Source organism: Schistocerca cancellata, chromosome 1 (assembly GCF_023864275.1).
Source record: "Schistocerca cancellata isolate TAMUIC-IGC-003103 chromosome 1, iqSchCanc2.1, whole genome shotgun sequence".
Taxonomy (NCBI): Eukaryota; Metazoa; Arthropoda; class Insecta; order Orthoptera; family Acrididae; genus Schistocerca; species Schistocerca cancellata.
In genome coordinates this window covers 652,763,390-652,786,606 of record NC_064626.1, presented here as the reverse complement: position 1 = coordinate 652,786,606, position 23,217 = coordinate 652,763,390, and the positions used below count along the sequence as shown (strand labels likewise).

General features: G+C 42.3%; 1 protein-coding gene across 3 annotated transcripts in view; it reads left to right on the top strand.

The window, feature by feature from the left end:
* LOC126183439 (calpain-A) overlaps window positions 1-23,217 on the top strand; it is a 642,654-nt gene that overhangs the window by 269,213 nt on the left and 350,224 nt on the right. The window contains exon 1 of one of the 3 annotated variants that reach the window (XM_049925454.1): window positions 2,187-2,333. The exons of the other annotated variants lie outside the window; for them this stretch is intronic. Coding sequence (XP_049781411.1) covers window positions 2,265-2,333 — 69 coding nt within the window. The 5' untranslated portion in view covers window positions 2,187-2,264. Of the gene's footprint in view, window positions 1-2,186; window positions 2,334-23,217 lie in introns of those variants that run through there. 3 annotated transcript variants of the gene reach the window in all.

Genomic DNA, 23,217 nt, shown 5'->3' with positions numbered 1-23,217 from the left:
CAGCATCCCTAGATATGTCGGTCTATCACGATACACTTGCGACTTCAGGTAACCCCAAACCCAATAATCGCACGGACTGAGGTCTGGGGACCTGGGAGGCCAAGAATGACGAAAGTGGCGGCTGAGCACACGATCATCACCAAACGACGCGCACAAGAGATCTTTCAAGCGTCTAGCAATATGGTGTGGAATGCCATCCTGCATAAACATCGCACGTTCCAGCAGGTGTTTATCAGCCAGGCTGTGGATGATGCGATTCTGTAACATATCGGCGTACCTCTCATCCGTCACGGTAGCAGTTACAAAACCAGAATCATTCATTTCTTCGAAGAAAAATGGCCCAATAACGGTAGATGTGGTAAATCCAACCCATACCGTGACTTTCTCGTCGTGCAATGGAGTTTCCACGACAGTTCTAGAATTTTCGGTAGTTGTGGGTGTTGTGGGTGTTGACAGACCCTCGGAGCGTGAAATGAGCTTCGTTGGTCCACAACACGTTACTCAACCAATCGTCATCTTCCGCCATCTTTTGAAACGCCCACACCGCAAACGCCCTCCGCTTCACTAAATCGCCAGGTAACAGTTCACGATGCCGATGTATTTTGTATGGATAGCATCGGAGGGTACGCCTCAGTGCGAACCAAACAGTAGTTTATGGAATGTCGGTGCGACGTGCGACTGCACGAGCGCTGACTTCCCCGTGCATAGACGAACCCGCTACAGTCTCCAATTTTTCCTGAACTGTCTCAGCAGCATTACGTCTTGTGCTCGGTCGGCCACTACGGGGTCTATCGTCTAAGCAACCCGTGTCTTCGAAATTCGAAATCATTCTCGCCAGAGCTGCATTTGTCAACGGACCTTTACCCGTTCGAATCCCCTTTCTATGGCGATAGGATCGTAACGCTGAACTAGCACATTCCCCATTCTGATAATACAGCTTCACTAAAAGCGCCATTTCAGGTAACGTCAAAATGCTGCGACTGCTGGCGCATCTCATTCTGTCTCTCATTACAGCTTCTTTTATACACGATTGTCATGCGCAGTCACTGACGTTTTGCTGTCCAGCGCCATCTGTCGGACATTTTGTGAGCTTTGTTTTCTTTTTGGTTCTAATAAAGCCCCATGTCATTCTAAGCATGTGTGTCAATTTTTATCTCTCTGTCTACATTATTCCGTGGTTTATTAAGTTTTCAAACTTATACTAACTTTTTGATCATCCGGTATACATGGCCACGCGCTGATTTTTGTGATACTGGTTTAGACCATGCGGTATGCATACACCCTATTTCTTAACCCTCCCCACTGCATGCAAATGTCGCACGTTGGTGGAATGATCACCGTTCATCATATTTTCCAGTTTTCAATTACACAGACGTGGATCATTTTGAATTATTGCGATTAAACGGTCTTCACCAAATCCCGAAGGCTTCCTGAACGTGGAGAGTCACAAATGTCAGATCGGTCCTCCTTAAAACAAGAAAACAATTTTCTTGCCGTGCTCTGTCCGTTGGCATTGTCTCCATACACGGCGCAAATGTTTCAGGCTGCCTCCGCTGCTTTCACCCCGCTATTGCATTCAAAATAGAATAATACGTAGGAAATGTTCCGATTTCTCCACTTGGTACTCTATTGTCTAGCGTCTACAGCTCCAGTCACTACGTCCAAATGACAAAATAACAATAAATAAACTCAAATAGCAACTGTAAATAAAAATGACAATCGATAAATAAACCCACAGCAACTGTAACAACAACACACAAAACAAAAACTCTGCCAACTTATGCACTAATCTAATAGAGCAGTATTCACTCCCGCGCGCAGCGACAAAAGACGAACTTTTGTCAGTAGTTGGGATGACAGCAGAACACATGGCTCAATTGGGGGGGGGGGGGGGAGGGGGGGGAGGCTGTCGGATGGTCCTACCCGCCCGACAACGAAAGTTCGTCGGTCGGTCAAAACGCCTCCACACATCAGATCGTCAGTGGGTCGGTTCGTGCGTGTGTGGGCCCCTTTACGGAAATGGGAGTCTGCCAGAGCAGAGCAGCGGGGCGCGCAGCACGCACACTTCCGTGAGCCGGCTTCAAGCGCGGCAGACCACAAAGCCGGGCCTCGCGGCGCGCTTCCCGCGTCCCTCTACCGCCGGAGATTGTTGCGAGCGCGAGGCACGTGACCGGCGGCGGCCGGCCTGGAGCGGCGTTGTGGTGGCGGCGGCAGTAGTTCCCCTAGTGCCACGGCCGGTGTGAGCAGCGAGCGGCAACTGGAGCATGGCGGACACGGGGCTCTCCAACGGCGGCCCGCACTTCGAGCAGCCGTGGGAGATGACCACTCTACAGGTGAGACCGGCCGTTCCCGTGCTCCATGCGGGCTGACACAAATTTTTGTCAACTTAGTGTTCACGTGAGGAAAATGCTGCTGTATGCTGAAGATTGTCGTTACTGAAATCATATTTAACCCCTGTACAGTAACGGATTATAGGCGATACAAATGTTACTGAATCATTTCTAGGTTACGGAGAACAAATCTTCGGAACACTCGTCAAAACTGCTACACATCGCACTACTAACACATACGATTGGAATAAGAGCACTGTTCAGTGTGTCCATCAAGAGTGTGATGTTGTCCCCCCTCCCCACCTGCACCCTAAAATCTTGGTTGTGGTGACAGTCTGATCCGCAGCGTAGACAGATTGTACGATAGGATGGAAGGTCATAATTTGGTTGTGAGTTGTCGAAGCCTACGAATGTGAAAGAAAAAAATCTGGTTGTGGTAGCAAATTGACGTGTAGCGAAGCATAATGCTTACGTTCGCGCAGCCTAATGTTTACACACGCCCCATATTGAAAAATGCATAACGGTCCCAATACGTAACTTTTACCGGAATTAGGTATACGGCCCTATCTGCCTTCAGCTCCCTTCCTGTCCCCCCCCCCCCCCCCCCCCGTCTGTTACCTCGATTCTTGTTTGTTATTTCAAATTCAGATTCCGTAGTAGTAATCTAATCACAGTCCGGTAATGTGTACATAAGACTTACCTGTTTCCTATGAAAACCGTCTGCAAGGAGGAAAACACAGCGCATTGTTATGTATACGATTTTTGTTCAAAAACAAAGCGAAACAATTGGTCCAGTGGGATAAATGTCATTCTGTTTTAGTTAAAACTGCGATAAAGGAAACAAAGCCACACATTTTCGCAGCATAAGTTGGCCGCATCCGTCTGAACGTCTAATAGAGTAACGTGCAAAAATTTGAAGTAAATCGATGAACTTTTATAGAGGTTTGGTAACAACTTGTTTTTATATAGTAGTATAGATATATCGCACATAAACTACGAAAATTGGAAAGAGCAGTCCGCCAAGTAACTTTGGTCATCTCGTACACCACCTCGGAACAGGTATCCATAAATTACACACACACACACAACTTTTTTTTTTTCCTTTCAGTTCCGCCGTATGTGTAAAAGTATCTCTTGCCCATAAGCAGAGCTCTAAACTAGCTTCTAGTGCTCAACAGAGTAAAATAAAAAAAAGTTGAAACGTAATTCTTCAAATTTCAAGAAAGGATCAAGATATGCAATCTAATTTTTCGGACGCCAAAGGAGAAGTATGATTAACACTTCATTTACTAAATATTGTTATAAACCATAATTTATTAACGAAATGGTGTATGTCGATGAGTGTTACTGAATATTATAGAGGAGGCAAAGAGGACTCTACATAACGCTCGTGGCCGTCCGAGGTGGCCAAGCCGATCTAGGCGCTCCAGTCCGGAACCGCGCGACTGCTACGTCGCAGATTCGAATCCTGCCTCGGGCTTGGATGTGTGTGATATCCTTAGGATAGTTAAGTTTAAGTAGTTCTAAATCTAGGGGACTGATGGCCTCAGATGTTAAGTCCCATAGTGCTCAGAGCCATTTGAACCATAACACTCGTCATATAGTGGAACACTTTCCACAAATAAGCAGGATATTTGCCATACTTGACAAAGGCTGACACTAGTGAAATTTCCAGCCCCCTTACATGATGTTTACCTTGCAGTGGGAATAGAATTCCAGCAACTGGACCATGCGAATTAGTAAGTTACCTTCTTATTAGCTCGAGTTTCATTACACGACCTTCATGCTAGTGTTCTCTTCACACACAATAGAATGAAGTTAAAATTACAGCATTTTTAATTTATGGTAAATACATCTTCAGATAAAAATTATATAGTAATTATCTATCAAATTAATTCCATTTTGCTTATTACTCTTTAACGAAAACCATCTTTTGGTATATTCAACCGTTCCGAAATTTTAGGGGTGCTCTCCTATTAACCAAGAGAGAAGTGCTGCTTTTGTATTGTGTGTCATCACTCCAATGATTTTTGTCTGGACAGTGTTAAGATACACAAAAAATTTCGTTAGCATTTTTAAATATTTCTAGGAATTTAACTATTCCTTCATGTAGAATCGTTGCCGCCGAATACGTATGTTTCCCACTGTTTGCGCAACTGACGCTGTCAACGCACTAAAACATTTATGTCGGCTGCAGCAAATGCTGCCTATGTGCAGAAACTAAGTAGTTTGGCTTCTTGTAATGACTAATGTCATTACGGAAATTAGTTGAAAGAACCGACGGAAATTAGTTGAAAGAACCGCCGCAAAATAGTTCGGAATCCCAGGGAACAGGATTCACGCTGTGTTGGCCTCCGGCGGCGAACTTCAGGTTCGCTTGAAACAGACTGCCGCAATTAAGTTCCCAAGGTTACGCGTCAGCTGTCAGCTACAGCCTGGAGTGTGTGTGGTGGCGAAATATCACTGTAGGAAGTCCATCGGCACACACATCCCTCGTCGTCGGCTTCCTCATGCGTTGAAGTGTCGCTGAGTTGTGTGCCCTTTCCCGCAAACAGAAAGAGGTACGACGGGCTGCTCCAGTTCTTATGTGTGTCAGTTTTTCATGGCGGCGATTTGAAATTAGTCGTTCGTGACATTACCATTTGTTCTACCACAGTTATACAACTTAACTGTCTGTGGACACCGAACTTTTAATAATGAATTTGGTCCAACTGGTTTGGGGCACTAAAATGCGACCGTTTCGGGTCGTAACTCATTACCGCAGTGAACTATCATTTTCTGTTTACGAGGAAGAATGCGTTCATTAGGCCTATTTGACAAATGTATAGGTTACCGGAAGTTAATTACTGACCTTAAAAAATTAATAATCGGGGAAATATTGTCCTGTTTACTAAATTTGATGTGTACGTCGGGTGTATTTAAAGAGCTTGTTTTTGCTGTTCTGCTTTGACCAGTGACATCACTAGCAGCACTCTTTTTGTTATGGTGACAGATCTGTGAAGCATTCGCAGTGTGGATTTAGACAGGAGGAGAAATAGTTGGCTGAGCCAACAAATGTGGCAGGACAATCTATATATAGTACATTCCGTACTTATACTTACGTCCAGCTATAAACCTCTATTTTATTACTGCGGTCAGATTTAATTTTTTTAGGGCATTAACAATAAGAACGTTCCCCCCCTAAAGCTCTCATATACCCCGACGTTCCTCCCTGTACTTTAATAGCGAACGCGAGATTGTATGACGTTGTAGTCGTCTTATTAGTACATTGTTTCACCGGTCAAAGCTGACGGGATGTATTGTATTCTTAGTGTGTTTATGTGAATTGGACTATAATCGCATCAAAGAGAAAGTCGATCTTTAACATTTTCATGCTTCTTAGAACAACATAATTATAAATCAAAAACACAATATTCTGGAGGTTCTACAGGATTAATTTATTTACGTAACCTGATTTTCGGCATACAAAACCATCATCATACTTTGATTAGCGTCGTCAAAGAAGTTAGTCTCTGCAAACAACTTTGGAAAAAATGTTACTCGTCTACACGAAGCATTATTCAATACTGCCCGTCCTCCAAACTTCACTTAAGCCTCGTTAAGCCTCGGCTTTCTAAATGTTTGCTACACTCTGTTCCTTTCTATTCTTCCATTTTCCTGTATCTATTTTATTGTCAATACCTATATACTTCATGTATCCTGTTGTTACATCTACTTTATGTATCAATTTCCATATGTAACACCTCTTGTCATTCTTGTCAAGTACTAATTTTACTGTGTTGGGATTGTTAATTTAAACTGTTATATAGGCATTTTTTTCGAGTTTGGAGTAATGTTTTCCCCTGCTTTGCTCCCTTTATATTTATGTACTGTTAAACTTTACCATCTTATTTGCATTTTAGTAGCACTGCCAAAGATTGCGTTTGTGTTCGTGCTTCAGTCTAGGTGAGTAACATTTTTCCAGTGCTTACAAATATTGAAACTTCTCTGACGACGATAGTTCCTCAGTATAATGCTGGTCTTGTAACCCTAAAACCGGTTACTAAGATAATTAATGCTGTAGCACGTATAAAATGGTTCAAATGGCTCTGAGCACTATGGGACTTAACTTCTGTGGTCATCAGTCCCCTAGAACTTAGAACTACTTAAACCTAACTAACCTAAGGACATCACACACATCCATGCCCGAGGCAGGATTCGAACCTGCGACCGTAGCAGTCCTGCGGTAGCACGTATACAATACCGTATTTTTTTTCCTTTATAATTAAATATTTTCCTTGTTAAAGCTAGAGTTAAAGCATTTAGAAGTCTGCATACGAACACTATCCTATTTGTAAACCTTCACCATGATCCTTACGAACTCTACTTGTCAACTGATAAAACTCAGAAAATTTTCTGACACTAATGGTTTCTATCCGATCGCTGTTAATCTTAGCAAGCAAACAATATATACATTAAGAATGTAGCAGCTGTTTTTTACCGTTTCATGTATCTGTGCTGCTTTGTGGCGGCTCTTTGCACTTACAAGGCGACACTGGACTCTCATTCGGAAGGACGACGGTTCAATCCCGCGTCCGGTCATCCTGATTTAGGTTTTCCGTGATTTCCCTAAATCACTCCAGGCAAATGCCGGGATGGTTCCTCTGAAAGGGCACGGCCGACTTCCTTCCCCATCCTTCCCTAATCCGATGAGACCAATGACCACGCTGTCTGGTCTCCTTCCCCAAACCAACCAACCAACCAACCAACCAACCAACCAACCAACTTACAAGACGTGCCGCGCCTCTTCCGTTGCCTACTGCTGTTGGTAATTCGTTATCGCCTTCCTTAGCCAATCAGATTATAGTATACGGTAGCCAATGAACATCGCTCAGTATTATCTTCGGTGTCACAAATATTTAGCTGTGTTTTTTTCGAATATCTCAAGATTTCCGAGGTTGTGGTAGGGTTGGGACCTATATAATATTCACTTGCAGCAATGAAATTTATCTCTGTTGGTAAAAAAAAAAATTGGCTTTTTTCCGAATATGTCGCACTTCGAGGTTGGGTTTGGTTTGGAATCTAATAGCTCAACTTAAATTGCTGCGAGTGAAACAAAATATCAGCTGACTTCATTTACTAATGATCGGAAATTACGAATGAGCAATGTCACTCCAATCCACATCAGACTCGGAATACGTAGAGTTCACTAACCATCATTCACAGCGTGAACCGTTAGAAACAGCATCACTCAACGGAAAAGCTGTACTGAGTGATAAGGCAGCTTATGGCCAACACGAGGCTTTCCACCGTTGCTCTCGGCAAAGAAAGCTAATTGACCTCAGTCACAGTAGGCATTCCGATGTTTCAGCCATTACCTCTACACAGTTCTCATTTCCTGTACTTGACAGTTTTCTTGTTCATTTCTGGATTACTTTTTATTCACCCAGAAAAGTAACTGGTATTGGGCTATATTATGACCAATTTGTATGCAGGGAAAGTTTTTACACTTTCATTTAGGTAGCTACAGTGAGTTTTCATCACTTAAGAATTGTCAGAGTATCCGAAGTATGTAGCAACGGTGGGATAAAATGGAGTGCGCAAATACCGCTACGACGGACACGATTGAGCGCCTATTGAGCAAAGTTCGTGCTGGTTCTAGCAAATTCCAGTCAGCAAAAAAGCACTCATAAAATGGAAGTTTTATATTGTATGAAACACAATAGATCCATTTATTGGCGCACACAGTTTAAAGTAAGCTGAACCGCAGGAGACTAAAAGTCGGTCGAATAAGTGCTGTACAAGTAGGAGGAAATAAATGCGTTTAACTTTTTACTTTATGTGGTACTCCCGCAGACTTCATTCTGGATTTATGGTATGAATTACATAAAGACATAAGCATAATAATTAACGTCCTTACATTACCACAAATAACTGATTACTCTTGTAAGGTTTTCGTTTATCCTGGATTTCCAAGTTATAAACGTTTAAAAACCTGAACAAACATGCCTGATAACGTAAACTCTGTACAAGCGATATAATTACAAATTCATTCTTCTTCATTGTATCTCTAAATCAGTACGAAACAACCGCACATAAGACCTTTGTGTCGTTTCTTGTTTACACACGGCCAATCTCACGTCCTTGACAAATTTAAAACATTCTTTAAACTTGATTAGTCTTTCGAAACTGACCATGAGTGAGAAATGTGAGAGTTGTTATAAGGTAGTGAGTAGAAGGATTTGTTGTCAATCTTGTAGGAAATATTTTCACTGGGGGGGGGGGGGGGGTACAGTGGAGAGAATGTTGGGAGAACAGAAGAGGCTCTCTCCTGGAACTGCAGAGTATGCAGTAGGAACATTTTGATTGGGTAGCAGGAAAGGAAAATCTGTGCCCTTCAGGCACAGTTGGAGGAAGCAAGTAACGAACTCATAAGGATCAAGGGAGGTGGAGGAGGAGGGTTGTTGGGAACTGGCAGCTGGTAGGAGGATAGGAGGAAAGAGAACGCGATCTGACAGTTTTATCAGCAACACCAAAAACAAGTATAGACCACTGCCATAGTTAAGTGGAGAAGAGCCTCAGGTAGAACGAGGAGCAGGAAATGTGCAGCACACTTCAAATGAGGCCAAGAAGCCTAGGAATGTACAAAGTGTTAGGAAGAAGAAAGTGCTGCTGCTGGGTAGTAGCCATGGTTGAGGTGTAGGCTCGCAGTTACAGGAAAGTTTAGGGACAGCGTACCAGGACACCAGTATCTTCAAGCCAAATGCAGGGCTAAGTCATGTGGTAAAGGACCTAGGGTCATAATGTAAGGGCTTTACAAAAGAGGACCATGTAGTAATAGTGGGTGGGGTGGGAAACAGTGTGCACAGGGATGGGGCATATGACAGACCTGGACAAGATAGCTTCCCTGACTCATGGCACCAACGTAAACTTTGTTGAGCTGTTCTGGCGTCATGATCGACCAAACCTTGATGGAGATGTGAGGCGAATCAATGTGGAGTTAGGGATGGCTCTGAGATCAACCCACTTGGCTCTTGTTTCTCTGGTGCCTGTCGGGATTATCAACAGATAGGGTTTCACTAGGCATAGCCTACACCTAAACAGGACTGGGAAGGGAAGATTGGTACAGCTGATTCATGAAAGTATAGCGGGTGGATCTCGGGCCACACATGGTCAAATACCTGTTGTCATAGGAATGAAAAGTAGGTCTTTTTTAGGATAAATGCAGACAACAGGTTCCCCCACCTAAAGAGTATCTCCAGCAGTTTAAAAAATACTGTAACAATCACTCACAAAACAGATTTTTAACGCTTCAAATATCACATATGCCAGATGTCGCAAAGAAAAACAAACCATTGGAAAGAGTAACATGGGGCATTTCACAGACTTAACAATCCTTCATCAAAACATTTCAATCAATAAAAATTAAAATACAGCTATTAGAAGTTAAGGTCCAATCTTTGAACTGCACAGCAGTTTGTATTACTGAGCACTGGTGTAGAGACACAGAAATCCAACATTATCATCACTGTATGAAAAAGCAAGCTCTTACTGCAGAACTACTTCAAGGGGTGGAGGATCATGCATTTATATCAGAAAAGGAACACAGTTCAAGTCAAGACATGACCTCAGTACAGTGAGTGAAGACACACTTTGAAATATCAGCTATTGAATTAACAGGGTTTGATACCACCAAGAAATTAATAATTTTGTGTATGTATAGATCTCCCAGTGGTAGTGTGGACACTTTTTTCAATAAATAACTAGAAGTTCTAGATAAAGTCTGAAGTACAAAGGTCAACATAATTCTCTGTGGGGACATTAACATCAAAACTAATGTCATAAATGAATCCAGCAGCATCTTCATAAACATTCTTCAAAGTTTTGGCATATCCCTATTGGTCAATAGGACAACAAGGGTTACTACGACGACTGCATCAGTAATTGACCATATGGCCACAAATATGGACAGGGAAAAGTGTGATGTCGCTGTAAAAGATCTCGGACTATCAGACCATCTGTCAAATAACAGAAGTAAAATCAGGCATCGAATCATTCCCTAACTAAAAGCCTACAAACGACATTTATCAGAAATCAAAAGCAAAGATTTTTCAAAAGAACTAGAAAAACAAACCTGGGATGAAGCGTATAAGGAAACCAATTTGAATATGAAATTCTCTAAAGTATCCACATTGTTCAAATTAAAATTAGAAAAAGCATTTCCAAAAGTATGCATGTCCATATCAACATCTCACAAAAACCGATGGATAACAGCAGGTATTAAGAAGTCCTCCCAAACACTTAAACACCTCAGTTCCATGAAAAGATTTGCAATGATCCAGAATTCTTAAATTTCTATCATAGATACCAAAAGATCTATAGGAGGGTCCTGATTCCTGCAAAAAAAAGTCATTTAATGACAAAATAATATATAATTCAGAGAATAAAAGCAAAGCAGTCTGGGATGTTATAAAAAAGGAAACAGGGAGAGGCAAACAAACGCAGAATAACATAATGCTAAGGGAGGGGGATAAGATAATAAATGATCCACAGCACTTAGCAAAATATGTAAACGAGCATTTTTCACGTATTACATAGAAGTTACAGCAAAAATTCCCCAAAACAAATATAACTCCTGTAAATAATGTTGCACTAAATACAATGTTACTTCCAACCACATAGAATGGAGTCAATGAAACTGTTCAAAAACTAAAAAATAAAATGTCGGTAAGCTTAGATGAAGTACCAATGTGTGTACTGAAACAATGCATAGGGATTATACAAGGCCCCTTAACAAATATAAGCAGTTAAAACAGGCAAGAAAGGTAATGCAGAAGACATAGAAAATTACCGACACATTTCCCTGCTGTCAGCATTCTCAAAAATAATACAAGCAATTATGAAAGAATCATTAATGAATTACTTGAATAAATACAATGTTTTAAGCGAATGACAGCTTGGTTTCTAAAGTGGCAAAAATATGGAGTCAACCATAGTAGAATTCACAAAAGTTGTACTTGATGCTCTTGATAAAGATGAGTGTCTCATAGGCATGTTTTTGGATCTTTCTAAGGCGTTTGATACAGACGACAACAAGATTCTATTAAATAAATTAAAAGCATTAGGAATAAGAGGTGTAGCTAATGACTGGTTTCGATGATACCTGACAGATAGGGTACAAAGATTAGAGATAATACATAGTTCAAATAGATCTAAACATTTAGTAAAACACTTATCAGAATCAAAATACATTAATATAGGGGTTCCGCTAGGTAGCATATTAGGACCAATAATGTTCCTGATACACATCAGTGACTTTCCCAGTAGTGTCACTCATGGTGAAAAAATTCTCTTCGCTGATGACAGCAATATTATAGTCACTGATAAAACAAGAGAACTCCTTGCTGAGAAAGCAAATGAAACTTTCAAGGAAGTTTGATTGGTCGATAAGCAATAAAATGACTTGAACATAAAAACTAATGCCATGAATTTCAGTTTGAAGAGGAAAAACGACAAAGTTAAATTAAATGTAGATGGCACCCATATAGACTGTAACAAACGCAAAATTTCTAGGAATGAATATTGATTCTCAGTTGAAGTGGTGTGAACACACAAAGGTACTTACAGACAGAATATCATCATGTTACGCCCTTAGAATCCTATCATCAGTGTGTAACATGCAGTGTCTTTTAGTTACATATTGTTCATATGTACATTCAGTTCTTAGCTATGACATTCTTTTTTGGGGAACAAACGCACAAAATATGAACACAGTTTTCAAACTCCAGAAAAGAGCCAAAGAATAATAACCAAAAATACTAGTCGAGCTCATTGTAAAGATCTGTTCAGAACACTGGGAATTTTAACTGCTCCATGTGACAACATTTACCAGTCAGTTGTACACATCAAAAAACATTGCTAATTACTGCACAAACAGCTTTGTCCATGACCATTCAACAAGAGGTAGACTCAACTTACATTTACCAAGAAAAAATAAACATAAAACCCAAAACAGCATTTTCCACCAAGGAATAAAACTGTACAATAAATTACCAAAAGATATTAAAGAAATTGCAAAAAATACTTATTTAAAAAGGCAGCTAGAAAGTACCTGTTATGCAATACATTTTATACATCGAAGGATTACTTAGATAAAAGAGTAGGGGTTTTATAAAAAAATGTTATACAAATAAATAATAATAATGATTGTAAAACATCCAAATTCCACCTAACACCGTCACATTCTTTTTTCCTTTCTAGAAATACTTACCCCCAAGCTACGCATAGCACAATACTAACACCTCTTCCTGTTTCTGAGCCCAACATCTCACTCATGGAGGGATGCTGACTCAGTTTTTCAGGATAGCAAATGGGAAGTTGCAGAACAGAAAATGGCCCAGAGATCACCTGTGTGTGTGTGTGTGTGTGTGTGTGTGTGTGTGTGTGTGTGTGTGTGTGTGTGTGTGTGTGTAGATAGAGAGAGAGATATAGAGAGAGAGAGAGATATAGAGAGAGATATAGAGAGATATAGAGAGATATAGAGAGAGATAGAGAGAGATAGAGAGAGATGAGAGATAGAGAGATAGAGAGATAGAGAGATAGAGAGATAGAGAGATAGAGAGATAGAGAGATAGAGAGATAGAGAGATAGAGAGATAGAGATATAGAGAGATAGAGATATAGAGAGATAGAGAGATAGAGATATAGAGAGATAGAGATATAGAGAGATAGAGATATAGAGAGATAGAGATATAGAGAGATAGAGATATAGAGAGATAGAGATATAGAGAGATAGAGATATAGAGAGATAGAGATATAGAGAGATAGAGATATAGAGAGATAGAGATATAGAGAGATAGAGAGATAGAGATATAGAGAGATAGAGATATAGAGAGGGAGAGGGAGATATATATATATATATATATAAGAAACAATTCGCTAGTTGAAAATCTGTTCTTAAACGCGGAGTATTAATTTTTGTTGATGCTAATCATGTTAAAAGCGATGTTCTGACAGGTTAACCGTGTTCTTCGTTATGTGACACGCTTTGCTGTTTTACCCACAGCGTTCACTTCGATGACAATCCAAAAGTATGGTAAAAACACACGAGAAAAGATTTTTTCTTTTGTAACACATTCTATCCTCAAAACGGTGTATCTTAAGACTGTATGATCGTTGGAGAGCCTCTATTTAACAAAAACTTGAAACTTTAACAGTGAACATTTTAGGTTGGCCTTTACTGTGACCTGGAAACACTTCTGCCCTCTGCGATGCATTTTATTTCAATGTGCAGATTATCAGTTAATATAGCTGGTTTCTCTCGATATCTCTCTCTCTATCTCTCTCTCTCTCTCTATCTCTCTCTCTCTCTCTCTCTCTCTCTCTCTCTCTCTCTCTCTCTCTATATATATATATATATATATCTGAGAGAGAGAGAGAGAGAGATATCGAGATATCGAGAGAAACCAGCTATATTATCTGATAATCTGCACACTGAAATAAAATGCATCGCAGAGGGCAGAAGTGTTTCCAGGTCACAGTAAAGGCCAACCTAAAATGTTCACTGTTAAAGTTTCAAGTTTTTGTTAAATAGAGGCTCTCCAACGATCATACAGTCTTAAGATACACCGTTTTGAGGATAGAATGTGTTACAAAAGAAAAAATCTTTTCTCGTGTGTTTTTACCATACTTTTGGATTGTCATCGAAGTGAACGCTGTGGGTAAAACAGCAAAGCGTGTCACATAACGAAGAACACGGTTAACCTGTCAGAACATCGCTTTTAACATGATTAGCATCAACAAAAATTAATACTCCGCGTTTAAGAACAGATTTTCAACTAGCGAATTGTTTCTTTTTAGGTTACACGGATGATAAGAGCTAACCTTGACTTCAGCCGACGAGCCTGGAAGTGACAAATAAAAGGGGTGCTGGTTAACGATGTTTGCCCTCATGTTTTTAGGTGATGCAAAGAACTGACGCCAACATTCGTAATCTGCTTCCAACCTGGAGCGTGCAAATTGATAGGTTTCTAGGTACCTGCCACTACTAGAAGTAACGTAAAACTGTATGATCAGTGTTCCAAACTCATTACCTTGATTTGCATTTGCTTATATGGCATCAAAGAATGTGTTAAGTATGGCTATAAATGACGAAATTGTTCTACAGGCAAGCAAGGAAAAGCTTGCGTACCGTTTTCCTATCTGCCGAATCCCACTGCCACGAGAACAAATAAAAATGTGGAACATGAGCGAGGAGTAAAGTTAACTATACGAACAACGTTGTAATTGTACTTGAACGGTACTGGGATTAAAACGACGTCTATCTTCAGAGTACGGTAAACAGATGAGCCTCGTTCAAATTCGTGGAATCAAAAACAAATACGGCTACTGCTAAATAACTGAAAATGTAACTCGACAGTTCAGTAACCTGGTGTGATGCTTAGTTCGTCAGAGGGCTTTTCTATAGTTTATGTAGAGTCCGCTGTTCGCGTAATGAGCCATTTACGTCAGAGACTTTTCAGCCGCTTACCTAGCGATATAATAGTGGGGGGAGAGGGACTTAAAATTGAGAACATTTGGAAGGCGGTTTCCAACTCCAGCCGTTGCCTTACAACCAAGGGAAACCTCCCGAAAACCTTGTTCAGAACCAGGGGATAGGGATTGTTTTAAAGTTAATTCTCGGACAATATGTCTCAAATAATGTGGCATCCCAATGCTTGTGTGTTGTTTCTGAGTATAACAGAGTAAAGTCGATGACATATGCAGAATACTTATGTTTTTGGGCACGAGGTGTTGCGTCAGTCGTCTAACGAATTAGTCATATAGCCCAACAAGTGGGCTAAGCACAGAGATAAGTTTGTTTACGGCTGGCGGAGGAACAGAGAGAGGAGATAGCTGGTGCGAGACGATGCGACGGTGGGAGTTTACGGGCGCCGCCTTATCGCGCAGTTCAGAAAACAGCTGACAGGCCACCGCCGGAAGCGAAAGCGTCCGCCGTGTGCGAGCGGAACGACAGCCAGCGGGCGATAGCTGTCGGCGGGAGGGCTCTGCTCGAGGCGTGGACTGGCAGGCAACGGCACGCGGCTTCCTGGAAGCACGGGTCCGCAGCAACTCGCCACGCTTGCTACCCCTGTTCCTCGCCGTGCGATTTATAGAACTCAGCCGGATAATCTTGTGTGTACCGAGAACACAGGCCCCGAAAGCCAATGTGTGACTTCAGATGTCCAGGACAGAACTGAGAGTAGCTGTCGTCAAACAAAAGCTGTTAAACGAGATGGGAACGTAGTAGAGGAAATATCGAAGGAATACCTTCCTGCAAGCAACAGCTCTTCAAAGACATGTGCCACATTGAGCACTGTGAGGTTTTGTGTGTTCAAGGAATACATAGGGATACCCAGCAGAGACGTCCTTCTGTTCCTGGAATGAAACTGGTAGCTGAAAGACCACATGCACAGTATGGAAGCGCCATCTTTATAAGACCTGCCCTTGAAGTCTGTAGTGTTTGTCAACCAGATAACAAATTGAAATTATTACTGTGAAGTAACTGTACAGTCACATCAGTATATAAAACTTCAGCAGCAAATTTTTCCTTCACCCCACCTGAAAATTTTATTACAGGGAAAGCTTCTGTTGTGATAGGTGATTCCAACAGTCACAGCCATGTTTGGGGGTACACTTAAGAGGATCAAAATGGTGAGGCTGTCCTTCTGTGGGCTGAAACTTCCCATCTCTCCCTCCTTCATGATAGCAAACTACCTCATTCTTTCTACAGTGGACGCTGGGAACGTGGCTATAATCCGGATCTGCTTTTTGTAAGTGAAAGTATTTTTCATACCTGCACTAAATCCATCTAAGTCCATACCGAATACACATTGACCCATTATGTGTAGAGTTATCCCACAAACAAGACCTCAAGAAATTCCTTTCAGACGAAGGTACAACTTCAAAAAGGCTGATTGGCAGAAATTTTCAAAACATTAGATGAGAAAATTGTAACAGATCCTGTGATAGATCAGAATGAGAATTTTGTTAACATCTTTAATGCCTCCTCCCAAGCATCAATTCCAAGGGGATGCAGAATGAACTACACTCCTGGAAATGGAAAAAAAGAACACATTGACACCGGTGTGTCAGACCCACCATACTTGCTCCGGACACTGCGAGAGGGCTGTACAAGCAATGATCACACGCACGGCACAGCGGACACACCAGGAACCGCGGTGTTGGCCGTCGAATGGCGCTAGCTGCGCAGCATTTGTGCACCGCCGCCAGCAGTGTCAGCCAGTTTGCCGTGGCATACGGGGCTCCATCGCAGTCTTTAACACTGGTAGCATGCCGCGACAGCGTGGACGTGAACCGTATGTGCAGTTGACGGACTTTGAGCGAGGGCGTATAGTGGGCGTGCGGGAGGCCGGGTGGACGTACCGCCGAATTGCTCAACACGTGGGGCGTGAGGTCTCCACAGTACATCGATGTTGTCGCCAGTGGTCGGCGGAAGGTGCACGTGCCCGTCGACCTGGGACCGGACCGTAGCGACGCACGGATGCACGCCAAGACCGTAGGATCCCACGCAGTGCCGTAGGGGACCGCACCGCCACTTCCCAGCAAATTAGGGACACTGTTGCTCCTGGGGTATCGGCGAGGACCATTCGCAACCGTCTCCATGAAGCTGGGCTACGGTCCCGCACACCGTTAGGCCGTCTTCCGCTCACGCCCCAACATCGTGCCTCCAGTGGTGTCGCGACAGGCGTGAATGGAGGGAAGAATGGAGACGTGTCGTCTTCAGCAATGAGAGTCGCTTCTGCCTTGGTGCCAATGATGGTCGTATGCGTGTTTGGCGCCGTGCAGGTGAGCGCCACAATCAGGACTGCATACGACCGAGGCACACAGGGCCAACACCCGGCATCATGGTGTGGGGAGCGATCTCCTACACTGGCCGTACACCACTGGTGATCGTCGAGGGGACACTGAATAGTGCACGGTACATCCAAACCGTCATCGAACCCATCGTTCTACCATTCCTAGACCGGCAAGGGAACTTGCTGTTCCAACAGGACAATGCACGTCCGCATGTATCCCGTGTCACCCAACGTGCTCTAGAAGGTGTAAGTCAACTACCCTGGCCAGCAAGATCTCCGGATCTGTCCCCCATTGAGCATGTTTGGGACTGGATGAAGCGTCGTCTCACGCGGTCTGCACGTCCAGCACGAACGCTGGTCCAACTGAGGCGCCAGGTGGAAATGGCATGGCAAGCCGTTCCACAGGACTACATCCAGCATCTCTACGATCGTCTCCATGGGAGAATAGCAGCCTGCATTGCTGCGAAAGGTGGATATACACTGTACTAGTGCCGACATTGTGCATGCTCTGTTGCCTGTGTCTATGTGCCTGTGGTTCTGTCAGTGTGATCATGTGATGTATCTGACCCCAGGAATGTGTCAATAAAGTTTCCCCTTCCTGGGACAAGAATTCACGGTGTTCTTATTTCAATTTCCAGGAGTGTATATCAAGGGTATAACACTGAAACGGGCACCCTTCTTGAAAAATACTACAGGAAGTTTGAAGAAGATCCTTTCATTGAAGCCACATCGAGCCTTGCACAGAATGTCCTCTTTAATATCTGAGGCTAAGAGAGAAGAATGGATACAATTAATGGCCGACTGTGACATGAATAAAAGTAGCCTAAAGGTCAGAAGGCTATTACGTCGCCTGAGTAACGATAACACCCAGGTCAAAACATATGTTAATATTAAACCATACAAAATTGCTCACCAACTCCTCATTAATGGCAAATCAACTAAACCCAGAAATATAGTGGAAACAATTACTCAGGCAAACGGATCAAGAGAATAGTATCCTATCTACTTCTTTCTCTCTTGAAGAATTGCATTCAGCCCTGGATAAATGTAAATGGGGAAAAGCAGCAGGATTGGATGACATTAGAGCTGAACAAATCAAGAATTTTGGTCCTGCTACAATGCTTTGGTTACTGGAGTTTATGAACAACTGTATTATAGAATGCAAGATCCCTAAAGTATGGCGAAAAGCAAGAGTAATTGTCGTACAGAAACCAGGAAAGGATAGGAAAGACCCCAAAAATTATAGACCTATCTCCTTACTCTCTCACCTCTACAAAATACTGGAGAGGCTTATTCTTCAGAGAATGATTAGAACAATGGAGCCTCTTCTAATACCACAGTAAGCATGTTTCAGAGAAGGAAAAGTTGCACGTCTCAAATAATAAACTTAACACAACATAGCGAAGATGGATATGAGAAACGGCTCATTACAGGCGCTGTCTTTATCGATCTATCCACGGCTTACGATACGATCAACCATCGGCTCCTTCTGAATAAAGTTTATGATGTAGCTAAAGACTTCACACTCACATGCAATATTAGAAACCTCCAGAACAGCAGATTTTTTGTGGAATTTCAGGGTAAGGAAAGTAGGTGGAGAACTCAGAAAAATGGGCTACCCCAAGGCTGCGTGCTTGCGCCGCTATTATTCAACATCTATTCTAACGATCAACCCATCCTTGAAGGAACTCGAAGCTTTATTTATGCTGATGACTGCGCTATCGCTGACTATTTTGAGACTGTAGAAGACACGCTATCAAAAGCTTTGAAACTAATCACTGTTTACTATCATGGGAATTACTTGAAACCTAATCCTGCCAAGACTCAGACCTGCGCTTTCCACATGAGGAATAAACAGGCAAATAGATCCTTAAATATATCCTGGGGAGGCATCGTACTCGAACATAATACTACTCCCAAATTTCTTGGAGTAACTCTGGATTGCGCATTAACATATAAAAAGAAATGCCTAAACACCAAACAGAATGTGGCAGCCAGAAATAACATAGTGCGAAAATTGGCAGGTACATCATGGGGTGCTAATCCATGCACTGTGCGCTCAAGCGCACTTGCCCTATGTTATTCCACTGCTGAATATGCATGTTCGGTATGGTAAAAGTCCAGTTATGCCAGGATCGTAGATGCGGCTCTAAATGAGTCTTGTCGGATTATCGCGGGTTGCAAACTTAATTGCCTCGCTGGTATAGCTCCTCCTGAAATCAGACGTGAGGTTGCTGCGAGATATGGAAAAAGTAAGGCCATAACGAAGGAAGCTCATCCACTATATGGTCGTAAGCCTGCACATTCTAGGGTGAAACCAAGAAAGAGCTTCTTGACAACTGCTGAGGCTCTCGTCGAGAATCCACGTGCGGTAAGGATCTCGCGATGGCGGAAGAAATGTCGATATTTGGGAGAATGGATGGCTCCAAAGGAAGAACTTACCCCTGGACATTCGGAGAAGTGGTCAATATGGAGGTATCTAAATAGATTACGATTAAACACAGAGAGATGCAAGATCAATCTGCGGACTTCGGTTTTCTCTGTGGACTCAGTTCTGTGCCAGTGTGGCGTTGAGCAGACTAACAGCAATTTCCTTCAGTGTTCATCAGCAACCACCTGCACCTTATAAGAGCTACACCAAATGCACTTGAAGTGTCCAATTTTTGCTCTTCTTTTGTGTAAAATTATGTCAACACTTACGTATATATTTTTTTATATTTCCGTGCTTTTGACACGATAAATAAATAAGCAGAGGAAATACTTCTCATGACACTTGATAAGATTCAAATCTAATGAGCTCCCAACCACATGCCTTTTCCTAGGCCCACCGTGGTTCTGGTACTGTCTACTGCACAAGACCGGGCTGTAGATTCTCACATCAACATTATTACATCTCAATTTTTAACAGGTGTTGCGGAGAAACATTTTGACTATTTCTCGGCCGTTCCACTTACGAATGGCATGTGCAAAAAATAGACGCCCACTCACTATGCAGGTGGGAGTCAAAATTTTGGCATTCGGAGAAAGTAGATGATTAAAATTTCGTGATAAGAACTCCAACACGAAATCTCTTACGATATCTGTGGCAGTCTCTCTTATATTTGTTGCAATCTCTTGTACATGTTGCAGGTCTCATGGCTCAAAGTCTCGGAATTATAACTGCCGTTCCTGTGCATGTATTCCATTATGAGATTTGTTGTTGACAATACTGACTCATTCAGAAAACACTAAAAGATTCAACCTGGAAACACTAGCCGAAAAAACGAAGTCAACTTGGATAACACTTCCTTAAGCCTTGTACAGAAAGGTATGCACTATTCAGCAGGTTTCATTATAAGCAGACATCCAGCACAGCTAGCAAAATAGTGACAAACCACAGGACTTGAAAGCTAAGTTGAAAGGTTTCCTTTAGGCACACTCCTACAGCACTTTCTCGCAGTATTAGAGAGATTTCCCTGTAATATATTGTTTACTCGTATACTCATTTTTCGTATTTTATTAATTTAGTTCTTACGTTTATACGTTTTCTAATCAGATTTTTGTAATCCGTGTCCTGAGTCATTCCATAATCCAGTAGCTTTGGCTCGTATGGTTTCGCGGAACCTGACAAAAGAAACAAATAAATTAAAAAATAAATAAAATCTCCTTGCTCAGCTTCGATTAGTTGTTTTCATGTTCATTGTGTAGCATGCTTAATTGACTTCATTGTGCACGCCATTCTCGCTAAATTGACGTACCATAGAAATTTAATATGCATTTGCTAAATATTAACGCAGTAAATCAATGTATGGAATACTAATATTTTCATGGGCTATAAAAAAATAGGTCAAACTACATTGGTTTTGTTGTCGGTGAACATGTCAAGTATTCGCAGGACAAAATCGCAAAAAGAACAGGATGGAACTATAGTACAGTTGTTGAAACACATTTGACAGTTCCGGATACTAGGACAGCCAAGCCCGAGGCGGTGAGTGGAACGTTATACGGCAGTGTTGCTGGGCTGTTGCAGTACTGGGCGCAGTAGTGGGGTCAAGATAGGCAAGTGTCACAGTCCAAAGTAACAAGCGTGAGCAGCGGTGAATACTGTAGCAGGTAAACGAGACAGCGGCGTGCAGATCTGGCATGTGGCTCTAAGGCTTCAGCTGCGGCGTTAATGCGAACTTCAGCCGTCAGGCGGCAGGGTAGCTTTAGGGTTTGTTGGGGTTCACTGCTTGTGGGGAAGGGCAGACGAGGGGTGAAAATGGGGTTGATGTAGAAGCACTCCACTCTAGATATCGTACCCCACCCCCTCTGGCGCTTTTGCTTGGCCAATAAAGGAAACATCGGGTGTACCTTAGATGGATATAAATTTCCTCAATAAAATAGACCTGATAAGGGTCTTTACAACGGAAGAAGATGTCGCAGTAATTAAGTTATGAGCATAAAAGCTTTTTTCCCTGTGTAACGGCCAGAACGTTCATTTGAACTTTATGGTGAATCCAAGTCTTAGGTTGCTCCAGGAATGATGGTCAGCCACACCTGGTGGTGTGTGTGTGTGTGTGTGTGTGTGTGTGTGTGTGTGTGTGTGTGTGTGTGTGTGTGTGTCGACTAAAATTTTACATTGTGTTTGTTTTTCTAATTTCAGAGAGCCTCTTTTCATCCGCTTCAAAATCACAAGAAACTCGTTTCCCATTTTTTCACTTCGCACTCCACTTTTTTCTCTGTATATAGGATAGTGTTTCCTCGCCTTATGCACATGATTTTTTTCATCTGTTTCTGGTAATCTATAACCTCCTAGCGAACCGGAATTTTGCCAACACTGTGTCATCGCCGTAGACCAGGCGGTTTCTCCAGAGCATTAAGTCTCTCGCGGGTGCGGACACGTGACAAATTCCTGTGTTGGCTGTTAAATTTTCTACCTGTCGGAGTGGATAGGTGGCTTTTCCACATGCCTGAAACTCTCATCTGCGGAATATCTGCATACCACCACGGAACAGCACTGAAGTTCTTTAAAGTTCTGCCATTTCTGCAGAGCCAATGTAACAATTCTAATAATCAGCCCATCAGTTTGCTACTGTTACGCAGCATAATTGCCTTTCGAGACCAGGGTTGTACTGTCTTACTCCTCGTCTCAAACTTACGATCACCACTGTAGTGTTCAAACGAAGTGTATTTAACGATGAACTTCATAACAATAATTTCACTATGAAGCTGTTTCTAGTGTTTGGAGTTACTTGCGTAACTGTCTACAGAATGTTTGTGCACTATATGCACTCTAAGAAAAGAGACGCACCACGAATGAATTATCCGAATCGGGCGGAAACAGACAGATCTGATATACAGACAAACAAATGCTTAAAATTTCAGAAAACCTGGATGATTTATTTAAGAGAAATAGCTTCACAAATTGAGCAAGACTTAAATGCGCTGGTTCACCTCTGACCCTTATGCAAGCCCAGGATCGGTTGCCGTGAAGGGCAACAAAACGGTATGTAGAATATTGTCGATGTACCGCTGTGCTGTAAGGATACCGCAGATGACAACCAACGGGGTCCTGTTATGAAATGAAATGGCACCCCCAGACCAGCACTCCTGGTTGTCGGGTCTTATGGTGGGCGACAGTCAGACTGGTATTCCACAGCTGTCCGGGGCGTCTACAGACACGTCTTCGACCTGGAATCGCATTGACTGGAGTAGAATTGTCTTTGGTGATGATACCGGCTTCAGTCTGAGCCCCGATGACCAGCCCGGGATTTTTACTATCTAACGCACCAATTGGACAGAATTTGGCAAGATATTCCTCAGGAAGTTATCCAACAATACTATCAATACCAAACCGAATAACAACTTGCGTAAATGCCACAGGCGGACAACCGCGTTATTGGCTTGCTCAGATCATCCAGTTTTTCTGAATCTGTAATCATTTGTTTGTCTGTACATATACGCAACATCTTCAAATTTCCGCCACATGCGTATAATTGCTTCATGGTGCATGTTTTGTTAATGTGTATATAATTGTAGCTCTCTTTCCCACGGTGAGTAGCGTGAATGTTGATTTACTTGAACTATTTG